The 27,485-nt window shown below is 40.0% G+C and overlaps 1 protein-coding gene across 3 annotated transcripts in view; it reads left to right on the forward strand.

Annotated features, from left to right (window-relative positions):
- Window positions 1-27,485, forward strand: part of SLC39A8 (solute carrier family 39 member 8) — an 85,038-nt gene that overhangs the window by 46,769 nt on the left and 10,784 nt on the right. For all 3 annotated transcript variants that reach the window (XM_062199818.1, XM_062199817.1, XM_062199819.1), the window contains exons 4-6: window positions 384-553; window positions 4,029-4,151; window positions 4,592-4,756. In XM_062199818.1, the coding sequence (XP_062055802.1) occupies window positions 384-553; window positions 4,029-4,151; window positions 4,592-4,756 (458 nt within the window). The remainder of the gene's footprint in view (window positions 1-383; window positions 554-4,028; window positions 4,152-4,591; window positions 4,757-27,485) is intronic.

Here is a 27,485-nt window from a genome sequence, read left to right on the forward strand (position 1 = left end):
GAATCTCACACCTGTTCTGTATTCCTGTGAAAGGCTGCCTTCTTAACTAGGCCTTGAGCCTAGTGAATCCAGGAGGCTTGGAGCCCGTGGACTTCAGACTGTGAGTCACTGTCCTAGATGTCCTCCAGATTCTCTGTAATCTGTAGATCTCGTTGATCCCATAGTCAAGATCTAGGACTCATGGAAGGATAGGCAGTGTTCCTGTTACTAGTTCCTATGTGATCAGCTTTCTGGATGATTTACATGAAGAAGATTCTGTTGTTTTAAAGATTATTGATTTCAAGCTTTTAAAGTAGAAATTGGTTTCCGGCTCAGGGGACACTGACTTCACCTGATTCTTATGCTCGGATTAATTTCTTCTCCCTTTTCTCTCTGACTCACAGTTTGGGGATATGGACTGCTGTCGGTGACGATTATTAACCTGGCATCTCTCCTCGGATTGATTTTGACTCCATTGATAAAGAAATCTTATTTTCCAAAGATTTTGACCTTTTTTGTAGGACTGGCTATAGGGACCCTTTTTTCAAATGCAATTTTCCAACTTATTCCAGAGGTAAGGATGTTGGCTATTTGTGAATAATTGTTTCTTTGAAATGTTTTAGTACTTTGTATATTAAATGTTTTAGTACTTTGTACATTTTTAGTCTCCATAATTCTCACAGCGTGTTATGGTCTGGTTTACAGTGTTTTGGATAAGAGAAAGCTGAGTCATGGCAATCATAAAAGCTTGTCCCAAGTTGCTGTGGATGTTGGTGTCAGAGAAAAAATTAATATTCCAGGAGACCACCAGGCATGCTCCGATGGCTTCGGCACTTTATTCTGCCTTGCACTGGGCAAAATTATCTGTTTTGTTATTTATTTATTTAGTTTTCTAAAGAGCATGCCATGTTACATTTGCTGAAGATTTACCATAAAATTTTCTCCCATATTCCTACAGTCATAGAGGAATAGAGGATAAATGAGAGTGTGGTTGACAAACCTTTTCATTTCATTTGACTGTGGGGAAAAAAATCAATTGATGGTGAAGAAACTGCAAGTATTTTTTTTTTTTTTTTTTGCTTTTGATGAAATGTGTTATTGACCTGACATTGACCACAGTGCGCTATTCGATTACGACAAATCATGTGTATGTTATATTTTAAATTTGTATTGTGGTTATATAAGGAGGAGAAGTAGGAGAAGGAAAGCAAGTAAGAAGGAGAAGACAGGGCACTTGGTAAAGGAGGGGGAAAGAGAGAATCATCAAGAGGAGGGAGCCACAAAGAGACTAGCAAAATCTGGGTGTACATGCGCTGTCTGTTCCCACCCATGGTACACACAGCGAGGAGGAGGCCTGTCCCAGACAGAAAGAAAATAATATTACGGGGAGTGTTGCTCTCATCTTAGAAGTTTTAGAACATTATAACCAAAACTTCTTTTAGTTTTCACATCTGTATGTGAAAAGGGGATTATAACTTCTTAGAGACATACATTTTAAAAATTTTTAGCATATTTTTTGCTATAAAGGGAACAGATTTCATGCATCTCATAGGTACAGTTCCAAGAAGACAACTACACTTTCCTCCCTCCCCTTTCTTCCTTTCATCAGTTTTGCAGAGAGATAATTTTAATTCACTCTATATTCACAGGCTCAATTCATCACTAACCATAATATTCAACAAGTAAAAATTAGGAAGACCACAGTTCCACAGGAGTGTAAACAAGGGCTAAAAATGACAATCATATCACACGATGTCCATCTCATTCCTATGCATTTTTTTTTGTTTTCTGTATTAACTACCACATATCAGAGAAAACATGTGACATTTATATTTTTGAGACTGGCTTATTTCATTAAGCACAGGTTTTATAATTATTATGATCTGATGTAGAAATTACCTAGGAGAATATCCACTTCAAACTCTTAACTGTAGAAAAAGAAAAAAAAATTAAAAGCTAGATGTACTCAATGATTTGTTTATAGGCAGATAGCAAGCTACTAGAAAAGCTAGGATGGCAATAAAGATTTCCTGGTTAGGAATACATCATATGCAACCTATTTAATAGAATACAATATTATATCTATATGTATTTATCATGTTATCTGTTTTGATGGGGTCAAAGTAAACTAATATTGTATGTGGGCTGGAGATTCTATGTATCTGATTTTAAGGTTTTTTATTTTCTTGAATATAGCAGTATAAAGAATCTGTCTATAATAATGCCTCAAATTTTCATAGACGGTTATTTGTTTTTTGTCATTTCATTGTATGTTTGTTGCTTCGATGTAGAGTTTATAGATCACATGTTTTTATGCCATTTTTCCGCTGTGCAGACCGTTAAAGGGAAGTCATTCCCATGAAGATGTGGCCATGTGGTCTCCTCAGAGGCAGTTACAGGATGAGAGCCCACAAGACTTCCGTTATTCTGTCCCCAGGGGAAGATTTACAATGTGTAGGATGGTGCAGAGTCATGTGGCTTTTCACACTTTGTTCTCTCCTGTTTTATTTATTCTAAATTTATGCTTCATGTCCATTAGGAACATCTGGACTCATTATAACTTCAAACTCTAACTCTTGCCCTTTAGTCTTTTAAAAAATGAATTATTTCATTCTCATTGTGTGTGTGTGTGTGTGTGTGTGTGAGAGAGAGAGAGAGAGAGAGAGAGAGAGAGAGAGAGAGAGAGGAGAGTGACTATTGGAAATCTTAAATCTTTTTTATTCTTAGACTGAGTCCTTGTTTTATTTCTCTTTTTGGGACTTAGCAGCATTTTCTAGGCACAAGAGGCTCTCTCTGGAGAAAATAGTAACTCAAATGTGTTGCTGTATTTGCTTTAAACATTTGACTCTGGCTATCGTGGGCAAATATATTACATTTAGTGGAAGTGGCTAATCCATATCTCACTTAACTTCATCACCTACACCTAGTATTGTCTTCTTTTTTTGAACTTCTGAATAGATTGTTTAATAGCTTCCAAGGTGTTCAAGCCATATATTTCCTATTAAAGGCCTCCTTCAGTCTAAGTCACTTTCCCATGAGTACCTCATCCAATGGTTATCCTTGGTCTTAATTTCTCTTTACCCATTTTTAGGTTTCCAATTTAAAGCTGAACATCTTAAGATTGCCAAGTCAAATTAATATTCACAGAGGTTTATACCCTCCCACCCCCAATCCACACAGCCATGTCAAGGGGGCCAGGGCGGGGGGTGAATGAGACCATGCATATAAAACTTAAGGTTTAACTTACATGGGTATGCTTTCTCTGCCATAGAAAGTCTATGGCATACATATTTGAATACTTGGCATAAAACACACACAACTCCCCACTGTATCTGACATGGATACTCCGTATGCTATATAAAGCACACATTTCCACTTTATTTTTCCAGAGAACAATTTTTCTTCAGCCTTTAAAGATTACACTCTTCACACGGGCTTTACTGGAGGCTGTGGGGCAGCACCGGCAGGTCTGAATCGGGGTGGTGATGTCCAGTCCTTGCTGGCTTCACAAGATTGATTTCCGACCACCTTGGTGTGAATGGAGCAATTCACACAATAATGTAGCTTCACATACAGCTTGGGAAGCATGGAGGCATTGAAAACACTCCCTTCGCAGATGTCCCTGAGGGCTGCAGCCTCCAGTATGTTGTGAATGACAAGCTTCTTAATGGCTTTGTCCCTGGGCAACCAGAGACTGCAGTTGGTGTCACAATTAGGCTGCATGAGCCATGGCCCTTTATAGCACCTGTTGCTTCCCCACTGCTAAACATTTCCTCTTTTTAAGGTAGTTACTGCTCTTGGTGTAATAGCGAGGACACTAAGACCTCTAGTGGCGTCATTTAAGGGGACTTCTGGTTACAAGATCTCTATGCTGTCCCATGCAGGTTGGTTACTCAGATTTCAGTCTTTGTTTTGTGACGTTGGAAGGTAAATCCCCAATATTATGTGGATGGAAAGGGGGAACTACAATGAAAATTATATACTGAAAATTATGGTTCTATCTTTTTGAAATCAAGTTAAATCAGTTGGCTTTTCCTGAATTGTCTCAGGCATTTGGATTTGATCCCAAAAGTGACAACTATGTTGAGAAGGCAGCTGCTGTGTTTGGTGGATTTTACATACTTTTCTTTGTGGAGAGAATGCTTAAGATGATACTAAAAACGTATGGTCAGGTAAGTGAACTTAAAAGCCTTTCATATGTTACCGTCTTAGAACTGTGTGAACAGTCCTGTTCTTAAACTTGTGAATGTGAGGAGAATGAGAGAGTTGACAAGAGCAAGAAAAATGCTTGCTTTACATTATAGAATCTGGGGCAAGTATCAATAATTTAATGTCAAATAACTGATGTACATAATTAGTATTCCACTCATATTCACCAAAATAGGAAAGTATATTTACACTATCATGGAAAAACCTAGCAACAACAGAATTGAATAAATGAGAACACATCCAAAGAGAGAGAAATTTAATTAATTTTGAAGATTGCATTATATATGGGATAGTTGTCACCAGTTTTTCTCTTAATGAAAGCAATAAAGTATGTTTTCTTATCTATGTGCACACCTGTTTTTCCTCTTATAACTTCTTCATCTTTGTTTGTTTTACTGCGTAGAATGATCATACCCACTTTGCAAATGAGGACTTTGGTCCCCAGGAAAAAACTCATCAGCCTAAAGCGTTACCTACCATCAATGGTGTGATGTGCTATGCGAATCCTGCGGTCACAGAGCCCAATGGACACATCCATTTTGACGCTGTCAGTGTAGTGTCTCTGCAGGTATTTCTCGATTCCAGCTTCCCTTTGTTATATTGCATGCTTCCTGTTGTGTCAAGACTGCCATGTTTTTGATATTCACAAGTTATTAGTGTGTTCCTGTATATGTGGGGTAAGTGGGACATAAATCTGTATTCTTTTTACATTTTTCCTCTATGTGTTTAAACAAGCGTGTTGAGAAAGAAATTATGAATTACTGGATCTGAGGATTCATTATTTTGTAAGAGTGCTTAAATATGCAGCAGTCTCTCATTTCAATATATGTACTAATACATAGCAAGATTAATTCAGATCATTTATCTTATTTCTGTTCTCTCAAGATAAAAAAACCAAAGGATCCTTTGAGTGATTTTGAAACTGTAAGGGGAAAGACTGCTTGTAAGCTATTGAAATGATGTGCATAAATTAACTGACTCAGAATTTTTATTTGCATCTTCTAAATAATATTAATAGATCCTATTTATTGAGCAAGTATTATGTGCCAGTTAATATGCTAGGCATTGTTTTCTATGTTATAGAATTATTTTGATTTCAAGTGATGGATCTCAGACTCAAGTTATGTATACACAAAAGTTAATTTAATGGAAAGATGCTATGATGTCTAATGGAACAGGCATACTAGAAGGAAGTGACAGCCTAGGAACCATTGCAACCATTGGTACCACCTCTCCTTCACTTTCCTGCATCTCTGCATCACTCTTTTCTTTCATTGTGAACCATTTCCTCTGTGAAGTGGCAACCGTGGCCACTAATGACTCCTGAGATCTGTGTCTTATTATTTCAGCTATTAGAAGGCAATTAACTCTCTCATTCCTAAATCCAAAATTCCTGGCAAGTGTCTTCCTGGTCTAGCTTGAGTTAGGGCATCAACTCTAGAGTAATTTAAGTGCTTAGAGAACTTCATCCCTTCTTCGGCTCCAAGGGAATAGAGATGGTGTAGAGGAGTAGTTATTGAAAGGGGGTACTGGGATTAGAGTAACGTTGGTGTTCACAACAGTTCTTACTTGGTAAAGAAAGTGGAGCCTTAGATATTAAATAATCTCTCTGGGATTACTCAGCTACTAAATGGCAGATCCACAGCTACAAATTTAAACACAATATAAAAATGAACAATTAAAAATAAAAAAGAACAGAGTGAGTGTTTAGCATTGGGTTAAGACAACTATACCCGCATATTGAAGATCCTGGGTTTGATTTCCAGCTCTGGCTGCTGACTCCAAGTTCTTGTCAGTGCAGACCCTGGGCAGCAGCAGTGATGGTTTAAGAAATTGAGTTTTTTCTACCCACCTGGAGATCTAGATTGAGTTCCTGGCTCCTGGCTTCAGTCCGTCCAGCTTGTGAAGTTAATCATTAGGCATTTGGGGAGTCAACCAGCAGATGAGAGCTCTCTGTTTCTTTGTCACTCTGCCTCTGAAGTAAATTTTTAAAAATTAAAAAATTAAAAAATAAAAAGGAGAGTCAACTAAAGAAAAAAAAAGAAAAGCAGAAAAGTGATTTCAGAAACAGTATAGGATAGCAAATGACTTGAGTTTTTTTCTTGAAAGAAAACATGATTGATCATATACTTCTCTCCCATCTGATGAAGGAAAATCTCAAGTGTGCTTGATGAAACAATTTTGAGTTAGCACTAAGCTAAAAGGAAATTATTTCATGCAGTATAATGAATGATCCTTTCAGCCAAGATTTTGGAAAGAGTGTGGAAATGTTCAAATGGATAATTTCTTATAATTACAGCTAATATGTAATGTGTAAAGACTACGCCTAGAATGTTAGATAAATTGCCTCATTTGATCTTCACAATAACCTAGGTCAGGTACTGTTTTGTGGCTTTCAGAGGTTAAATAACAAACCCAAAGATACCCAGTCCCTATATGGCAAACTCAGATTAGTAATGAGACTGTCTGAGGCTGAAGCCTGTGTTCTTATATACTTTGCTGGACTGCCTTGCTTACATCACTCTGTACTAGAAACAAGATGCCAGCATTAACTTTTTATTAATAAATATTTATTTTTGTAGAGGAGAAAGACAATTTGGCCCAAGGTTATTGCCTTCTGAGGATAAAATTTAGTGTAGGGCACAACAGAAAGAACCTAGAGAGTGAGAGTTAAAATCTTTCCTTATACTATGTGTTTAAATCCTAGTGGACTTGTGCAAGATTTTGGCAAATACCAGTTAGTGGTGAAATCATGGCTGAACCTTGGTGATGCTTTAAGAAGTGCTGGTCAGCTATTGCTAACTTAAACATTGATTAATAATTTTTCAGATTAATACTTCTTAAGAGTATCACCTGTACCAACTGGCAACTTGAATTACTGCCCCAAGGGAGGGTCTTCTGGCCTCTCAGCGTGAACAAGATAATTGTAGGCAGGGACACAGGTCTGTGGAGAAGGAGCTTTGAGCCTGGTCCTGACCAGAACAAGTTCTCAACTAGGTTGCCCAGGTTCTGTAACACAAAGCATGGGAAGATACAGAGTTTTGGATTTAAAATATATCGAGGGCTGATGATTTCTTTGACTATATATATATATATATATATATATATATATATGTAAAAGGGCCATCTATATATATGTATATATATATATAAAGGTCTATATATATATAAAGGTCTATATATATATAAAGGTCTATATATAAAGGTCACTTACTGTGACCTTTCTGGAAATATTTATTCAAGAAGGTTTGTTCTGATGAGCTACCAAAGTCATCCAGCTGACAGATGTGCCTCAACTAGCAGAATGAGCCGATAGGAATCTTCATATTAGATGAAAGGATGACTGCCAAAGGCTTTAGCTTGCTTATGTATTTATTTATTTATTTGAAAGGCAGAGTTATAGAGAGAGAGGTAGAGGAAGAGACACACAAAGAGAAGGGCTTGAGCTTTGTAGGAAGATAAAATATTCATTTTGGTTCTAATTAACATATACATTGAACTGCTCCAAACTTTGAATTTAGTTAAAGCATTAAGACTCCTGGTTTAGGATTGGCTGTGCCAGAGACTTGTCTGCAGTAAAGCTAGGCACTGTGACAAAGAAGGGGTCCTAGACACGATCCTGTTCTACATAATTTAGAAATGTCAATCGAAAGGCCAGTGGACTCCACTTTTGGCAGTGGTGTTTTCAATCATTTATTCAATAAACATGTATCGAGTACCTGGTCCTTGTCTTAGGCACTGGGGGTTCAGAAGCAAACAAATTTCTGTAGAACTTATAGTTTATAGAAAATGAAGAAAAGAGTAAAATGAGAAAATATCAGAAAGCAATATACTTGATGAAAATGAAATGTAGTGAAGTAAGAGTGACACGTGGGGGCTTCTTTTGATTGATTAATCAGGAAAGGTCCCTCAAGAGGTAGATAGAGAATTGAATAATGAGAAAGAATCAGCCAAGCAAGTATCTGGGAAGAAAATGTTTATAAGCTTTGAGAATAATCAGTTGGGTTACATGCAAGGCAACTGGAGTTAAATGGTATGGGCTTTCCAACATCAACACTGGAGACCAGTGGCACAATTCCTTCATGTTCTGAATGGAGACAACCGTAGAGCTGTAAACTGAGGTAGACTTCCAACCTAGTGAGAAGGTAGACCAGAGCAGGGCTTCTGGAAGTAGACTTCCAGGAATAGAGGCCAGCTGTGGAGAGCAAAGGAGGTGTATGCCTGGCTGGCGCTGTGGCATAGTAGGCTAAGCCTCTGCCTGCAGTGACAGGATCCCATATGGGTGCTGGTTCTATCATGGCTGCTTCACTTCCAATCCAGCTCTCTGCTATGGCCTGGAAAACAGTTGAAGATGACCCAGGTGCTTGGGCCCCTGCACCCACGTGGGAGATCTGGAAGAAGCTCCTGGCTTCTGGCTTCGGATTGTCCCAACTCCAGCCAAACTTTGGCCACTGGGATAATTTGGGGAGTGAACCACTGGATGGAAGACATTTCTCTCTGTCTTTCCCTCTCTCTGTCTGTAACGCTGCCTCTCAAATAAATAAAATCTTTTTTTTTTTTTTTTGAAAGAAGAAGGTGTGTGCCAGGATGACAGTCATGTACCAGGCTTTATGAATAGTCCTGACACTGATTTCTCATGGGGACCATTTTATGGCTAAAAAAATTTTGGTTGAAGCTGTGGTCTTGAATGTAGAAAGAGAGATCAGACCAAATCGAGCAACATATTACTATTTTAAGTTTTTTTTTAAGTTGCATAAAAAGTTGAAAGAAGTGAACTTAAGAAACGATGTAAACATCTAGGAATTGCTTCAAAAGATATTGCAGTAGAAGTGATAGTGATTCTAATAAAATTAAAATGTTTTCTATCATGAAAATAACTTAGAAAAAGTAAAATAACTTAGTTGGCCCCATTAAAATGATTGGACATTATCTGTAAAATTCATGGTTCATTTAAGATCCAGGCACGACTTCAAGAATTTTGTTGATGGAGCCAGCACTGTGGCATAGTAGGCTAAGCCTCTGCCTACAGTGCTGGCATCCCATATGGGGACCTCTTCAGATCCCAGCTGCTCCACTTCCAATCTAGCTCCTTGCTAATGACCTGGGAAAGCAGTGGAAGATGCCCCAAGTGCTTGGGCCCCTGCACCCATATGGTAGACTCAGAAGAAGCTCCTGGCTCCTGACTTCGGATCAGGCCAGCTCTGGCTATTGTGGCCATTTGGGGGAGTGAACCAGTGGATGGAAGAGCTCTCTCTGTTTCTCACTCTCTCTGTCTATAACTGCCTCTCAAATAAATAAATAATCTTTAAAAAAAGAAACCAAAATTTTGTTGATAATTTTAGTTGTTGATGTCTCACCACAGTGAAGTTTTATTAAATTGAACATGACTAAAAAACTACCTAAAATTATGAGTTAAGGAAAGTAGTGTAATTGAGCATTACTGTCATAACAGCATGAGTACTTTTTAAAAAGATACTTGAGAGGCAGAGAGACTGTGGGGGGGGGAGAGGGAGAGGGAGAGGGAGAGGGAGAGGGAGAGAGAGAGAGAGAGAGAGAGAGAGATGGAGGTAGACAGGGAGAGTAAGTGTCTGTCATTGGTTTACTCCCCAGATTTGTGAAACAGCCTGAGTTAGTTGGGTCTAGCTGAAGCAGGGAGCCAGACCACCATCCAGGTCACCCAAGTGGTGGCAGGGACCCAATTACTTGAGCCATCACCACTGCCTCTCAGGGTCCACAGTAGCCAGAAGCTGGAATTGGGAGCGGGAACCGGATGCTGAACTGAAGTAATCTGATATGGGACATGAGAATCTTAATCCCTAGGCTATATACCTGCTTTGCCTTCATGATTCTTGGTTTTACTGAAGTATGGGAAGAAGTGAATAAATTATGTAGAATAATTTGATGTATAACTTAGGGATCCAAACAATTCTGACCTATCCCAGAATACTCAGGTATGCGAGAATATTAAAATACAAAAGTTTTTGGCATTTTGTTTCTATTCAGTTATATAAAAAACATAGATTTACCTGTTTTCATTTTGTTGTCATGGCAGCATTCCTATATAGGACTAGAGGATATTTTATTTAACAGTTAGCAAGCTTGATTGTAATTTTTATATAATTTAAAAATAGAGCAGTCCCGTGAGGCTGCCTTAGCACTTTTGCTCCAGACCCAGGAGATGTGAGGCACAGTTCAGCATGGTGTGTGCACTGTCCACAGACATGCACATTGTCCGGGAAAGGTCAGGGGATTAGGGGACCATGAGGCGGAAAAGCGGGGTGAAGAGGAGCACAGGATTCCATTGCTGTGGTTACTCCATTATTAGCACGAGGCAGTGTCACATCTCGCTGTGTGGCGTTGCCTTGTTCTTTGCTCTTTCTCATGTGAAGAAGCCATTTCAGTGCCTGTGCAGTCAGGTTGAGTCTTTTTTTCCCCTTGAGGCCACAGCTTTGGAAGGACCAAAGTTACCAAAGGGTTGGTTCCTTGGGAACACTAGCTTCTTTGAGGAGTGTGTAGCTCTTCAAGGCCACTAGAGGGACCACCAGGCAGCAGTTGTAACTAGCCTGATTTTATGAAATTGCCTGTGCTTTCATTTAAGAATTGGAAGATATACAAAGTACAAAGTGATATGATCCACCCATTTTTATAATAAAAGTAAAATAAATATCAGGCATTTTAGAAATTGCCTGATGTGAAATTTATGTTTAAAATAGAACTAAATGAAGTGGCATTGACCTGCAAAGTTTGGTGGTGTGAAAACTTACTTTGTCAATAATGGACAGAAATTGATACTCTGCAAATATAATGATGACGTATTTGAAGAGCTTGGGTCCCCATGATAGTCTAACAGATTTTAAATGCACATAATTTATAAAAAATAAATATTCAATAAAAAATTTGGTGCTTAGCATGCTGTTGGTACTGGGCGTACATCATTGAGACAGAATTGACAATCTTTCTAATCATTTTATACATAACAGAAATAGTTTCTTTCTTCCTTTTTTAAAGAGTTATTTATTTATTTGAAAGTCAGAGTTACACAGAGAGAGAAGGAGAGGCGGGGGGGGGGGGGGGGCTGTCTTCCAACCGCTGGTTCACTCGCCAGTTGGCCACAATGACTGGAGCTGTGCTGATCCAAAGCCAGGAGCCAGGAACTTCTTCCAGGTCTCCCACGTGGGTGTAGGGGCCCAAGGATTTGGGGCATGTTCCTTTGCCTTCCTAGACCACAGCAGAGAGCTGGATGGGAAGTGGAGCAGCCGGGTCTCGAACCAGTGCTCATATGGGATTCTGGCACTGCAGGCTGTAGCTTTACCCACTACATCACAGCACTGGCCCCTAGGATGTATTTTTCACAGAAAAGTAGAAAGTATTCTCTTTCTTTAAAGTATGAGATACCAAATATTGATTGGAAACTATGTATATGAGTCTTTCTGGTGGTTGATTTTTTTTTTTTTTTGCATCCTTTCCTGGAGGTGAGAAGGGTAGAGTATATTCTTGAATGCCTGTGTTGAGAAGTTGGGAGGGGAAGGGTACTGAGGCATTAAAAATATTAAACTGAATACCCCTGTCTTCAGCACCATACTTCAGTCTTCAGTTTGCTTTGTGTCCTTGGACTGAAAGTCTCTCTGGTTCAGTTTCTGCAGAGGCTGAACCTCCTGTAGTGATGTATAATGACTGCCTCGCTGTACCAGCTTGGGAGGAAGGATCTGCAGTTCTCGTTGTTTCTGAAATAGACTCGCAGTCGGTTCTCTTAGGTTTAATTCTACTCTTTACCTTCCAGGCCCTGAACTTTGCTGGTGATCTGGGCGTCCACCACTTTGCTCCTTGTTAATATTTCCCTATATGAAGTCACTTAGAACTCATCCTCTGCTCTTCATCTTCCAAATAGATCAGTGTGTTGTCTTCCATGATGTCTGTCCTTGTGGTGTTTTATCTTTCTTATTCCTTTCTTTTCAGAAGTTTCGGTAGGAACTAAATATATGTCTAATCTGCCATATTTCACCAACATCCCATTTACTATTTTATATAATGTAGTTTTGAATATCATAGGATTTAAAAACATACATCAGGGGTAGGTGTTTGATATAGGAGTTTAGAGCCTCTTGGGATAACTACATTCCATATGAAAATTCCAGAGTTCAAGTCCTGGCTCCACTTCATTAACTTGTAAAGAAATTTCATTTATTTATTTGAAAAACAAGGCTGCATAAAGAGTGGGAGGGGGGATGGAGGGGGGGGAGAGAGAGAGAGAGAGAGAGAGAGAGAGATCTTCCATCTGCTGATTCACTCTCCAGATGACCTCAGTAACCAGGCCTGGGCCAAGCTGGAGTCAGAAGACTGGAAATCCATCTGGGTCTCCCACATAGGTGGCAGAGGCCCAAGCACTTGGGCCATCTTCTACTGTTTTCTCAGATGCATTAGCAGGGAGCTTGATCGGAAGTGGAACAGCTGGGACACAAACTGGTGCCCCTATAGGATACTGGTGTCACAGACTGGCTTAACCTACTACACTACAATGCAAGCCCCTGGCTCCACTTCCGATCCTGCTTCTTGCTAACATAATCAGCAAGTGATATTTCAAGTTCTTGGGTCCCTGCCACCCCTATGGTAGACCCCCAACTGTGTTCTTGCCTCCTGACATCATGTTGGCCCAGCCCTAGCTGTTGGGGGAATTTTGGGAGTTAGTCAAAGGATGGAAGACACCTCTCTCTTCCTTTCTCTCTTTTTGACTTTCAGGAAAATACATTTAAAAAATGTTAAAACACCATAAATCAGTTAATTTCCTATGTGTGTTTATATTAACAATTAGTTACAATTGAAAAACCTACAAGTAATTCAATTACATAAGTGATTGGTCTTGACTGACTGATACTTACCAGAAAGCTGCTTTGATTTGAGATGGAGGATGGTGGATGATGTGGCCTGATAATCAGAGGGTCTGTCTTGTTGGTGAAATTTGCACTCTCAGTGGCTCCCTGAAGGCTTTTGAGCCCTCTACAAGCCATTTTTTTCTGGTTCTATTATATGTGATGCTAAAGTCGTGAAAGTTGATGACTGAATCCCCTAAGAATTTAGCCCACACTTTCCGGGTATCCCACGCGGGTGCAGGGGCCCAAAGACTTGGGCCATTTTCTACTGCTATCCCAGGCCATAGCAGAGAGCTGGATGGGATGTGGAGCAGCTGGGTCTTGAACCAGCACCCATATGGGATGCTGGCACTTCAGGCCAGGGCGTTAACCCGCTGTGCCACAGCACTGGCCCTTAAAACTCACTTTCTTAATCTAGAAATAGGCAGTAGGGTTAGGCTTATGGCCTAGCTGGTTATGACACTGACGGACACTAATTGCCCTTATCAGATGCTTGGGTTTGAGTCCCAACTCTGCCTCTGCTCCCAGCCTCCTGTGTACTGTGGGAGGCAGCAGGTGATAACTCAAGTGGTTGAGTCTCTGCAACCCATGTGGCAGACCTGGATGAGTTTCAGGCCCCTGGCTTTGACTGGGGATGGCTGCAGCCACTGTGGGCATTTGGGGAGCGTAGTAGCAATGGGGACTCTCTGTCTTTCAAATAAATAAGGAAATGAAACTGAAATTGGCAATAATACCAATCAAGCAGAATTATTATGACAATTAAATGAGATAATTTAAAGATGATGAATAGGAGTAGGTTCACTCTTCAAATGGCCACAATGGTCAGGGCTTGGCCAAGCTGAAGCTAGGAACCTGATACTCGATCTGGGTCTTCCACATGGATGGCAGGGACCCATTTTCCACTTGGGCCATCATCTGCTGCTTTCCCAGGAACATTGGCAGGGAGCTGGATTGGAAGTGGAGCAGCCAGGACTTTGAACCTGAGAACAAGGGATACAGGTATTGTAAGCCGCGGCTTAATCTGCTGTGGTACAATGCTGGCTCCGGGATTCTGGGTTTTGTTAATCTGAGGGAGACTTAAAACAGGAAGGAAAGGCCTAGTGGACCTGGAGAGATGAGAATTCAGAAAAGAAAGTAAGTCATGGTGAGGATATCTGATGGAATAAGTTTCTAAAGAAGAAATGAGAAAGGAATTAGCATACCTGTAGAGCTGTTCATCTTAAAAGAGAGAAACATTCTTATTCTAAGACAGGGTGCAAGGTGGAGAAAGTGTGGGTGGGGGGAGGTAGTGTGTATCCAAGGGCTTTAATTTCAGGTAGGCAGGAAGGGCAGTAGCAATGAAGGAGTGTGAGGCTGAGAAAAAGTGGAAAAGGCGTTTGGTAGGTTCTCTGTTAATGTGCTTGAGAGTTGATTAGACGTGACAACATTGCTGAGGAGTAAGGCAGAAGTCTCAACCATGAGCCTGTGCCCTGGTTTTAGGGCTGAATCGTTGACCTTTACATTGCTGGAGACTAGCTACCCACTGATTTACACAGATGGGAGACTCAGAGTAGGATGTGCCGTCTTGTGCGAGCCCCACACAGCTGCAGACACGGAGAACAGTGATGCCTGGAAGCTTCCGAAGGCTCCAGGAGGTAGGTGGTCTCATATGGAAGTAAGCTGCTCTTTTGAACAAAGTTCCAGGAACATCATTGTGCTCTCCACCTTTTGGAAAAGTGTCTCTGGCTGCTGACCCATAGTCAGCGCCAGCTACAGCCATGGGTTAATAAGAATCTTAGCTTTATACTATCTGTCTTTCCTGAGTTACTAACAGCAAAGACAGTGATGGTGGTAGTTGGTGGTGTGACAGTGGAGGACCCATCATGTACAGGAAAAACAAGAATAATTCAAAAATATCTTGGAAAATGGACTTTAAAAGGTATGTTTATTTTGGTGCACAAATTTCTAAAATCCAAGCTCAAGAGGGGTCTTCAAACATTCATGAATAATGTGTCATGGAAAAGTGATGATATCCAGGAACTTTTGAAGTATATTCAATTCTTTCAAATATCATTCATGTGCAACTTGCATTGGTAGGTGTGAAGGTCTTCATTTTACAGATGAATTTGAGTCACATTAATAACATCAGAGTCAGACTTAGAACTTAGATCTTTCACACTCAAAGCTGTTTTGACACAGCTTAAGTTGCTTCCTGATTTGCATGCTTCTTATGAATTAAAATGACTTAATAACATGCAAATTCATTTTTAAGAGAAAACACTTCATATTGCTTGATGAACACGTTTTGAGCATTTACCATAGACTCAGTATTCCTTAAAGTACCAGTAGACAGGGTTATTGTGTGGTGTGATGAGTACGATAGTGGAGGTACTCATAAGTGACTATCCTGAGAAAGATGTGGCCCACATGGGGGTGAGAAGTGATACAAGTGAAGTGGTCAAGGGTGCTTTCCTGAGGAGGGGAATCTGAGACCCGTCTTGAAGGATGTATAGGAAGATGCTTGGTTGATAAGATTGGGTAGCCCAGGTGTAGAGGATTCTTAGGATTCTTCCAATTATTATTTTAAAGAATTTGTCCTTTCCTAATTTTGAAGCATCTGGGGAAACGTCCCTAATGGCACAGTGGTTCTTAATCATTCCCCTTAGGAAATAGGTTCAATGAAGTCCATTAACTTTGGCAACAGGAGAATGTTGAGACCTACCAAAATTGGCTTTCATTTTAAGGAGTTCGTGAACCCACCAAGCTCCTTCATGACCTGCCAACTGTTATATTTTATTGTAGAAAGATTGTTGAACAGAGAACATGCGTGAGGGCAAGATTCAAAGCCACTGCGGCAGGTGCTTTACAACTATTATTATGTTTAATTCTGATGACAGCCCTGTGAAATAGGAATTAAATCCACTTACAGATGAGTACATTAAAACTTGTTTAGATAACTCACTGAAATTCACACAGATAATAAATGGCAAAGCTACACTGAGATCCCTTCTTGGGGTCTTGTATCCCAAGCCCATGTTGATTCCATACACAGGACATGAACTTCCTAATGCAAACACTGGTCTAGTCAGTTCTGATTTCTAACAATTCATCTACAAAGGAATGTCATAGCTGATATATTATGATTTTTCTGTTTTGCTTGCAAGTTGGGGGTCATGGAGGGTTTTGACAGCATATGTAAAAATTGCTTTTGAAGCAAGTTTTTAGGTGATTAAATAGATACCATGTTGTTATGTAATTGATGTGCTACCTTAATCTTACCCGTATATGGTGGCAGCTTTTATTAAAGATTCAGCCACACCTTATGCTTACTGCTGCAGTCCAGTTTGTTAGTGTAAGTTCTAGAAAAGCAATAAGTGGGCATTTATCTAAACATGTTCTATACTCAATTGCTTTCACTAATCAAGCAAGACTTATCCCTACTTAGAAGAATTAGTGAGGTTTTACTTAATTAGGCTTAATGTCAAGTTAATTTCCCCCCCATTAGTATAATTAAGAATTTATATATTGCTGTGTCATGCATGCTGATTGATAAAGGAATTGGGAATGAATGCCAATATATTTTTCCCTTGAAAGATTAGTAAAAAAAAAAGAAATAAATTATTCTGGACATCAGAAAGAATTGTCTAATTCTATTGTATAGAAAACCCAGTTGCAAATCAGCATAAGCAATAGAATATTTATTTATTTTTAATTTCTCAAAAATTTTGGTAAACATTTTTTGGTAAACACGTTTTTATGGGGTCCAGTGCAATATTTCAACACATTAATACAATGTTAATGGATCAAATCAAGCAATTAGCATTTCTACTGGCTTATCTTTACATTTGGAGCCCACCAGCTTTTCTTTTTTAGTTCTTCATTCACTGTAGACACATTATTGTGAACTATAGTTGCCCCACTAAGGAGCACAAGAAATTCTGCTTCTTCTTAACTTTTTTTTTTGATGACCAGTATCCAATCCCCTTCCATCCTTTCTCTGCTTACCCTTTCCACTCTTTAGTAGTCACAATTCTAAGTTCAGATCAGCTTTTTGAAAAAGGAATGTTTACATACATATTCTATACATGGTGGATCTTCTTCTTCTTTTTAAAGAGTTATTTGTTTGAAAAAGCAAAGAAGGATGGAGGGAAGGAGACGGGGGGGGGCAGAGAGAGGGAGGGAGGGAAGGAGGCGGGGGGGCAGAGAGAGGGAGGGAGGGAAGGAGGAGGGAAGGAGAGAGGGAAGGAGAGAAGAGGGAGGGAGGGAGGGAGGGAAGGAGGGAGAGAGAGAGAAAGAGAGAGACAGAGAGACAGAGAGAAAGGAGAGAGAAAGAGAACCTCCATCCACTGGTTCATTCCCAAAAGAGCCTTAACAGCCAAGTCTGGGCCAGGCTGAAGCCAGGAGCCAGGAACTCCAGCCTGGTCTCTCACATGAGTGGCAGCATTCCAAGTACTGGGGCCATCTTCCACTGCTTTCCCAGGCTGTTAGTGGGAAGCTGGATTGGGAACAGAGTGGCAGGACTTAAACCATACTCCTATGTGGAGTGCAGGGGTTGCAATTGGTGGCTTTATCCACTGTGCCACAACACCAACTCCTGATGGTGGGTCTTTAATATCAACATTTCCAAGACTTTTTAAAGTTTTTGTGAGATAATGTTATAAGAACTGTCCATTTTGTAGTTACAGGATTGCTGAAATAGAACTCTTCCTTTTCTTTCACTTCTGCTATTTGCTAATTTAAAAATATGTATCTTGTGCTCTGTCGTTTACATGCTACATTCTGCAGTTTGGAAATACTGAACCAAGACCTGGTGAGTAAATTAGTGTATTGCATGATGGATAATTTGCCAGCATGAGTCATTTTGTTGTGATAAATGAAATGCATGTCCCTTGAAGAAGTACTTGGGGAAGTAGAATTTATTTTATGTTCTGTTATTCCATGTTATACTTACTCAATACAGTTGTTCCTCAGCATCTGGGCAGCATTGGTTCCAGGACCCACTACCCCATAAGGGACACTGACTCCCTTATGCAAAATGTCATAGCGTTTGCATATTACCTGTACACATACTCCTGTAAAAGTTAAATCATCTCTAGATTGTTTACCTAATGTACTGTGAATGCTAGGTAAGTAGTTGTTATACTGTATTGCTTAGGAAATGACAAGAAAAACATTTGTATGTAGTTAATACAGTCACAGTGGTTTTTATTTTCCTGAAACAGTTTTGGTTTGTGATTGATCAAGTTGTGAATGTGGACTGTGCAGATCTGGTGCTGTTTATACACTCACTAAAAATAAGGATCCTAATACACGAAGGTCACAAAGCTAAAGCATTGTGGTCTCACCAGAATACTTTTGGAGTGTGATGTTACTTCATTATGGTGCCCAGTACTAGCAGATCATCACACATTTTCACTATTCATTAGTCTCTATAATCATATCTATAATCATATCTAGTTTTATGTCTGAGGCAAATGTCCAGATTGTAGATCACAGTTTAAAACCATTAAAACTTCACTGATATTCTTAGTGAATAAAAAAAAGCATCAAAGGTGCTTGAAGTCCCATTTAAATGTTCACTGTTGGCCAGTGTACCTTCAGGTTAGAGTCAGACCATTGACTGCATGGTGAGATTTGATTTCGCTGTATGCGCCAGCTTTTCAGATAGGGCATTTCGCACCCTTTCCAAGGATTTAAATCCAATTAAGTTAATGACTTCCTTTATTTTAATTAAGTGGTAAATTTCCCTGGTCTTTAAATTTATTATCATGCTAACAGTGTCCCAATATTCGGAAGTATTTTAAGTTTTGGGTTCTAAATTATCAGAAAGGGGAGACCAGTATGAGCTCAATTCTTTTTGAAGTGGTTTGGATATTCGTGTTTTTTACTTCTGTTAGCAGGTATCAGAACATTAAAAATAAGAAAGAACAGACATTATTTTACTGAATCTCCTTCTGCTTAGATATATCAAAGAATTTACTGAGCATGACTGTATTAAAACACCAGTGACTCAGTGAAGCTAAAAGTTAGAAACATTTAATAGCAGAGCATAATGCTAATAAATATTATGTTTGAAGGTTCAGTAAACAATCCAGTCTCTGTTTCATCCTGCTTTTCCACTAGGTTGTAAAATACATTTTGGAAAGACTGAAGTGAACTATCAATCATTGTTAATAGTTTTCTAGGCTGAAAAACAAACACTCAAATCTAGAGATTGTTTTTGCGTTTGGAAAATAGAATCACAAGAATCCTTTATTGGACAAACATAATTCTTGCAGAAATAGGCCATATTACTAGAGTGTTTGTGACTTCGACCAAAATTCCACGGTCATGCAGCTTTTATATTAAAATGACAATAGCAATCTTAAATTGGGTCTCTGATAGATGAGGCTGTTTCTATGGTAGCATTTCCTGTTGTAAATGACAGTCTGGTCTGTACCTTAACTCAGTGAAGCTACACTAATAGGCAGGGAGATGGTGCCCACTCATTCATTCCATCATTGTACCCAGGGATCATTTGCCAGGTGCCTGGAAATACCATGGCAGACCAGACAGAAAATGGTACTGCCTTCTGCTGCTCTGGTTCTTTCTCGTGGACATGAGGCCCCAAATCACAGGGTTATAAATTCTGTGCAGGGAATTAAATGCCATGATCTGATGATGTCTGGGGCACTAGGTGTTAGGAAAGATCTCTTTAAGGAGAACACATGTGAGATAAAATCTGAATTGTAGAAAGAAGCCATCCAGGTGAAGGTCAGGCAGAAAGATGTCTGGAGAAGACAGCCATTGAAAGGTCTGTAGAGTAGGAAAGAGTTTGATCAGAGCAGCTAGAGCACAATGGATGCTGGTATAAAACAACATGAGAGAACATTCTAGGTAGAAACCCTTCTTCACAGTTAGCATCACTGTGCTCTAACATTTGAATGGTATTGCTAATCTAAATAAGCTTTTGGTTTCCAAACCACATTTTATTAAATGTAACAAGCTCAAAAGGGCTGGTCAAGAACCCAGCTGTGTTTTTCCGTCCATGCTTGCAGTCTGTAGGCAGTAGATTATCGGGAGTGAATTTGAAAGTTCAAGGATGGTGTGTTTTCTCCTCAGTGATTGGAGGTATTATTTTATTTATTTATTTATTTTGACAGGCAGAGTGGACAGTGAGAGAGAGAGAGGGAGAGGTCTTCCTTGGCCATTGGTTCACCCTCCAATGGCCGCCGCAGTAGGCGCGCTGCGGCCAGCGCACCGCGCTGATCCGATGGCAGGAGCCAGGTGCTTCTCCTGGTTTCCCATGGGGTGCAGGGCCCAAAGACTTGGGCCATCCTCCACTGCACTCCCTGGCCACAGCAGAGAGCTGGCCTGGAAGAGGGGCAACCGGGACAGGATCGGTGCCCCGACTGGGACTAGAACCCGGTGTGCCGCAAGGCGGAGGATTAGCCTAGTGAGCCGCGGCGCAGCGTGGAGGTATTATTTTAAGTGTGTCTGAAGTGTCAGCAAACACAACACCTAAGAACATCAGCTTAGCTTGTCCTACTCAGTTACTGGCACCTCCCAGGAAGGAGGCTGGCAAGTAGCAATGATTCTTTCTTTCTTTCTTTTTTTTTTAACTTTTATTTAATGAATATAAATTTCCAAAGTACAGCTTAAGGATTACAATAGCTTCTCCCCCATAACTTCCCTCCCACCCACAACCCTCCCTTTTCCCGCTCCCTCTCCCCTTCCATTCACATCAAGATTCATTTTCAATTCTCTTTATATACGGAAGATCAGTTTAGCATATATTAAGTAAAGATTTCAACAGTTTGCACCCACATAGAAACACAAAGTGAAAAATACTGTTTGAGTATTATTGAGTTATAGCATTAACTCACAATGTACAGCACATTAAGGACAGAGATCCTACATGAGGAGTAAGTGCACAGTGACTCCTGTTGTTGACTTAACAAATTGACACTCTTGTTTATGGCATCAGTAATCACCCTAGACTCTTGTCATGAGTTGCCAAGGCTATGGAAGCTTTCCAAGATCGCCGACTCTGATCATATTTAGACAAGGTCGTAGTCAAAGTGGATGTTCTCTCCTCCCTTCAGAGAAAGGTACCTCCTTCTTTGATGACCAGCAATGATTATTTCTTTAGCCGTTGTGATAGCTGTAAATTGCATAAACTCCATCAGAGATTCCTTATCTACAAAACTCAACTCTCTTGAGCCGTCTATTGACCTTTCGTTGCCTGAGCTTAGGAGTCAAATAGTCTGGCTTCAGGTTCTGGCTTGTCCTTTGGCTAGCTGTGTGGTTTCAGTGATGTCTTTTCTTCCAGTATCCTAATTTACTTCATTTAGGGGCAATGGTAGCTCTCATCTCACAGTATCTTGGAAAGTACTGTGAAAACAGTATGCATGCAACCTGGGTACATTTGTTGCTACTATTCTTGCTTTTATGTCTCCTTCAAACAAGCTTCTGTGAACATCTTAAAAAGTTAGATTCATGTTGGCTGCCAAGAAGAGCTTCTGCCCCAAATCCTGGCATGGAAAGGGAAACCATCTGAGATCTCTTGATGGGGTCGTGAATTCAGCGTTACCCTTCGCCTTTCAGTTCAGCGAAACAGTACCTTCCTTCATTTAGTAAAAAGAAGCATTGACTGAATATCCACTAAATATGAAACACTGGGCTGAAATGGAAAAAATAAAGCCCCTATTTCTCTGGGAGCTTTTGATCCAACTGCACAACTCTCAGCCACTGAGAATGGGCAAGCAAACAACAAACAGTGCTTAAAACACCTCTGCACTTTCTCTATTTTGTTTTACATAGGGGAGTTAATTTGGAATTGAAGATTGAATATTATTTTATGCACACCCTTTCCAGATTTTGTGTAAATGTCTATGTATTTGCTCCTGGTAAAGATTAGAATAGCTACTTTGGTGACAATGAACATGGAACCATGACAATGAACATGGAACCATGACAATGTGAACATGTCATGAGAGGAGATGTACTTTTATTGTTGTGCACCTTTATTCAGTCAATGAGTACTCATGGGGGTGCCTACAGTGCTAGATGGTGGGTGAAGAGGAGTAAACAACACAGAAAATACAACCCGTCATCTCCCAGAGATCCTGGATTGTTGGGGATGCAGTTCAAATCCTGACTTTGGAGGTGTGACTTTGCTCAAGTTCTTTAAGCTCTCTGTTCATCATGTGTAAAATGGAAATAATAACCACATAGGGTTGCTGTGCAGATCTGATGACTTGATCTACATAAGACACGGAGAACTGTAGGGTCACTGGGTATGAGAATCGTGCTAGGGATGTAGTGAACAAGACTGCTATGTGAGGCCACATCATTCCTACTGTAATCATTGTTACTCCTCTCTGCCTAGCAATGTATCCTGTATCTTTCGTGCCCACTTCTCCCCTGTAAAACTTTTGTTAAATGGGTCAGCAAACCTTCAGAGTGACACAGTGACATTTTTAAGAGGGACTGAAGTGCTGGTGCTCTGTGTGGCTTCTGTTCTCCACATACAGAGTAGATATGGCTTCTTTTCTCTAAACTGCTGCATTGTGGGCCTGGGCTCTGGCTGCGCCTCACAGAGAGTGGCTTCCTCTTTCTGTCTGTGTGTTGCACTTGTCGCCTCTCTGCCAGCAACTTGCCCCTTTCCCAGGGCCCCGTGCTGGCTCTCCTTGCCTGTTCTTATGGTGTGGCTGCCTTACCCCTGCCTGTCCTGCCTCCTTTTATCTGTCATTCTCTGACTCAGCACTTTCCCCAAACTTCTTGCTCTCAGAAGCTAGTGTTTCTGTATTTTCTCTGCTTGTCTAGGGCCGATCAATCATTTGTGGAACATTAGGATCTTCAATTCTCTGACATATTTAACATCAAATGGGAAGTGTACAACTGGCATCTGCTGAATGGGGTGGGCTTCTCCGTGGCACCCCACCCCATGCCAGTTTCCTCATCTGGATTATTCTGGAGGTCTTGATGCTGAGCTACATAGATACTACTGTATTTTGGAAACACTGCTTTTTTAGTATGGCAGCAACTGCTTTTCCAGTTTACAGTAAACTTAACCTATTTCCTGATGCTCCTGACTCCCTTTAAGACTTTTCAGAAACAATGAGAGTGGTGTGTGGTGGAGTACATTATACAGATTTTTAAATAAGCAATTAGATTCTGTTTCCCAAATACACCAGAGCATTAATGTCATCTTTGTCTGTAGCAACAGTAGGCAACCTTTTAGAATGGTGTTTATAGCCTATTTGGATAACTGTAAATATTTAATGTTTCATTAGTATATACTTTTAATTCCACTGGCAAAATATAGCAGATTTCTTCAAGACCCCTCATGTTTCTCCTAAATTATTTTTTTAAGGTAGGAAAATGCTGTGGTCTCAAATTGAAAAGTAAAGACAATTATTTCAACCCCTAATGACCAAGACAGTTTTATTCACATCCCACAGAAGGGTTGGAGAGAAAAGAAACAATTTTTGAGTTTCTGGAAATTGTTATTTTCTTGCTATTGGTTATTTTCATTAGCAAAAGAATTTTGGAAATAGTTTAGAATTTTTTCTGAAACCAAATGACTGGAGACCTAAGTACATTTAAATTATATTTGGTTGTATGAATAAAAGGTAAAATTAATGTCTCTTTTCTTGTTGAAGCTTCATTTTGGTTACAGTGAGGTGAGATTGACTTTCCAAGGCTTGGAGAAGAACTGAAGAGCAAATTGCTACAAAATACAAACCTTGAAATCATGATAAAATATAGTTACATGGGCAAAGCCCATTGAAATTTTACATTTAGAGACTGCTTTTAGTTCTTTATTTAGTCCTTTTGTTACTTTTTCCATTAAAGTATATTTTTATAAAAATAGAATCTATGAATGTTGTTTTATGAAGTGAGCATTAGAATATTTTTTAAAGATTTTATTTGTTTATTTGAGAGGTAGAGTTACAGAGAGACAGACAGACAGAAAAGTATTCCATCCACTGGTTCATTTTCCAAATGACTGTTATGGCCAGAGCTGGTTCAACCTGAAGACAGGAGCCAGGAGCTTGTTCTAGGTCTCCTATGTGGGTGCAAGGGCCCAAGCACTTGGGACAGCTTCTATTGCTTTCCCAGACTATTAGCGGAGACCTGGATTGGAAGAGTAGCATCCAGGACACGACCTGGTGGCCATATGGGATTCTGGTGCCACAGGCAGAAGCTTAGTTGGCTAAGCCACAGTGCCAGCCTGGAACATTAGAATTTGAATCAGTCGTATCCTTTCTACAAAGAGATAGAACTCTCAAATAAGGATACATAGTAAGTTGGAGGGACAGTTTATAAAACTCTGGGTGTAGTGGAGGGGAACCATGGCAGGCAGTGCAGTAACCTGAGGTTAGTAGCAGTGGAGCTGTTCTCACATCCAAAGGACAAAGGACAGGAAAGGAAGATGTTACTAGAATCTGGAAGGAGCTAGTCTTGTGTGGAAGTCACTGTTGGCAGAGCAGTGATCTTTAACTGGAACTGCCTTAGTTACTCCTCAAAAAGAGAGTCAGGGGAGTAAGTCAAAGGAGCCAAGGGAAGAGTCTCCCTTTCTCCTGTCCTTCCTTCCCTCCAGTTGTCTGCTAGAGCTCTCTGTTTGGGACCTTTGATAGATTTCATACAAGTCCTGTGGGCTGGAGAACTGGGAAAAGAAGAGTTAAAAGGTGGATTTGGAGGAGGAAATTCAGTGTATCTGGAATACTCTATTTCCTTTCCCCTGTCAACTTCTCTTATTCTTCATGTGGGTGAAAAATGAAAGTTCCCAACACAGGGGGAACCTACAATCACATCAAGTACTGTATCATCCTGATCTGATGTCATATCAGTAGTGTTGCAACCTGAAACTAATAAGTTAGCCACCACCATTATTCTGGGAAGAGAGGAGAGGGGGAAAAGGTGCAATTAAGGACATGAAGTATAGCTGCTACTCACTTTCTTAGGGGGCTCTTCCACTGTACTTTCTATGTTTATTTCATTGACTGGTATCACATTAATTGCATGGGTCTTTTTTTTTTTTTTTTTTTTTACTTGTGGTGACCCAAATCTTCATTTCTGAAGGGTCTGATCCCTTGATGATCTTGTTTTTATTTGATGTTTCTAATATAAAATCTTCTTTGACCAGGACTATTGGGAAGGGAGTTCTGAGAGATGTCCCACTGAATTCCCGGAGTTCTACATATAGTATTGTCTTCATTAAGTTGCATTAAATGAATTTCCTGCATTACTGATTGGCATTAACCTCAGCAGTATAGTGACTTGATCTTTTCCTATTGGTTTGGAGGCAGACAGAATCTCACAATCCCAGGTGTCAATCTGTACTTCCAATGAATTAGAAAATGACTATATTTCCTGATGGAAGCATTATTTCTTTGAACATTAAGATCTTCAAACCCACTAAGTCCAGGACCTTGGGGCAGGAAAGTAGACTTTTTCAAGTGAGTTATTAGATATAAAAATAAGGTGGAGGTGTGAATCCTCTATAGAATATCTATAGGTGTTCTTGGAACTGTGTATACTCTATAGCAGAAATGGTACCACATATGAGGAGTCTTTAAAAAGTTCATGGAAAATGAATATAATGAAGAAACTATTTGTGATCTCATTTTTTGCACCCCAATAAACTTATCTTTTAATTCCTTTTTTCATGATCTTTTAAAAGCACCCCCCTTATTTGGCTGCTGATTTAAGGTATATACTTACAACTTATGGGAAGAATTGCAACTTTTTAGGGTGTTACTTTCTAGCTTGCATCCTGACCAAGCCTTCTTCAGGGAATGCCACAATTCTATTAAGCTAGCTTGCTTCTATGAAAGAGTAAGTGATAAAATCCATTAATTTCATGGGTTGAGGTCTTGCTGAAAAATGGTTTGGAAGGTGTTTTAAAGGAGACTTCGAGCTATATATCAGGCATACTCTGAGTTCATGAATGATGGAGCTTGCGAATGTAATGAAGGCAGGAAAGGCATCCTCATCTGTGTCTGTCTTCTAAGTGCAAAGACCATCCCCTTATGATGGGAGGGATTCAGTGCTGCTGTTGGGCAATGATACCTTCTTGAGGACTCAACACCAGCCTTGGCTTTTGACAGGTTGAGACTTCTTTAGAGCTGGAAACTAGATCACCGTTGGCAGAGGAAGAGAATGCTGAACCCATAAATAACCTCCCTTTCTACTACCCTGACACTTGGTATGTGGGCCCACTAAGCAACATTGGGATGGTTGATGAATGTTACTGGGTGACATTTACAACCAAATCTTCTTGTACTTTTCATTATTGAATCTGGCCTCTGTGATGGTCTCCTGTGAGATTTAGTGGAATACAGTCAGCTTCATAGTCTGCCTAGAGGAGATCCATCACTGTATTTCTTTCCAGATGTCTGCCGCCTGTTTTCCAGTTTTATCTTGTGAAAGTTTCTGACCAACTAGCTAACTCTGTTAACAACCGTTCCCAAGTTAGTGTAGCTCTATACTTCAGGCCATTGCTCCTACAGTAAGTGGAAAGTCAGATATTCCATTCAAAGTTCTTGCCCACTTGGAGGATTTCCTTTTATCTTGGTGAGGTTCATTGTGAGCAAGATTTTACAGTGGGCCCTACTTTGTCTTCTGGCTTACTTGCAGATCTCCCCACATTTGATTGATGGTAGGGGATTCCCCATGAAGCATCATCGTTATTTGAGATAAGATGAAACATTAGGATTGGATACCATGGGAGTCTGAATCACTTGCTATTTCAATTTCCTTGTGTCTTCAAAAGCAATGTGGGCCTGTTCTTATATGTACAACTTAACACAGAATGTGGATGTGAATATCTGATTTTGTGGTTCACATTCAGTTCATGGTGGGTATGATCTCATGGTCAGTTAGCAACCCGTGGGCAGAAAAGCTTCTCCAAGGATTCATGAACAAGAAAAGAACTGATTTTGATTAAAAAAAAAAAAAAGAATAATTAGTGGAAAAAGAAGGACATTGTTTTAACCCCAAACCCTAGAGTTCTGCCCAAAGGTTACTTTAGTAAAGTTACTTTAGTAAAGAAAAGTTACTTTAGTAACCTTTAGGCAGAACTTTGAATGGAATATCTGACTTTCCACTTACTGTAGGAGCAATGGCCTGAAGTATAGAGCTACACTAACTTGGGAACGGATGTTAACAGAGTTAGCTAGTTGGTCAGAAACTTTCACAAGATAAAACTGGAAAACAGGTGGCAGACATCTGGAAAGAAATACAGTGATGGATCTCCTCTAGGCAGACTATGAAGCTAATTGTATTCCACTAATAAAGGTTACTTTATTAGGGCTTGCCACAAGGCTCCTTATTGCCTCTCCAACTTCCCCAGACGCTTCCAATTCCATTGGTTCTGCTAAGTCGTAAGAACCAATTGGCTGAAAAGCTTGTAACACAGCCTGGGCTTCACAGTGCCCTTTCACGTTCTGGGCTTCACTAGGA

This window comes from Lepus europaeus, chromosome 8, assembly GCF_033115175.1.
Source record: "Lepus europaeus isolate LE1 chromosome 8, mLepTim1.pri, whole genome shotgun sequence".
Classification (NCBI taxonomy): domain Eukaryota; kingdom Metazoa; phylum Chordata; class Mammalia; order Lagomorpha; family Leporidae; genus Lepus; species Lepus europaeus.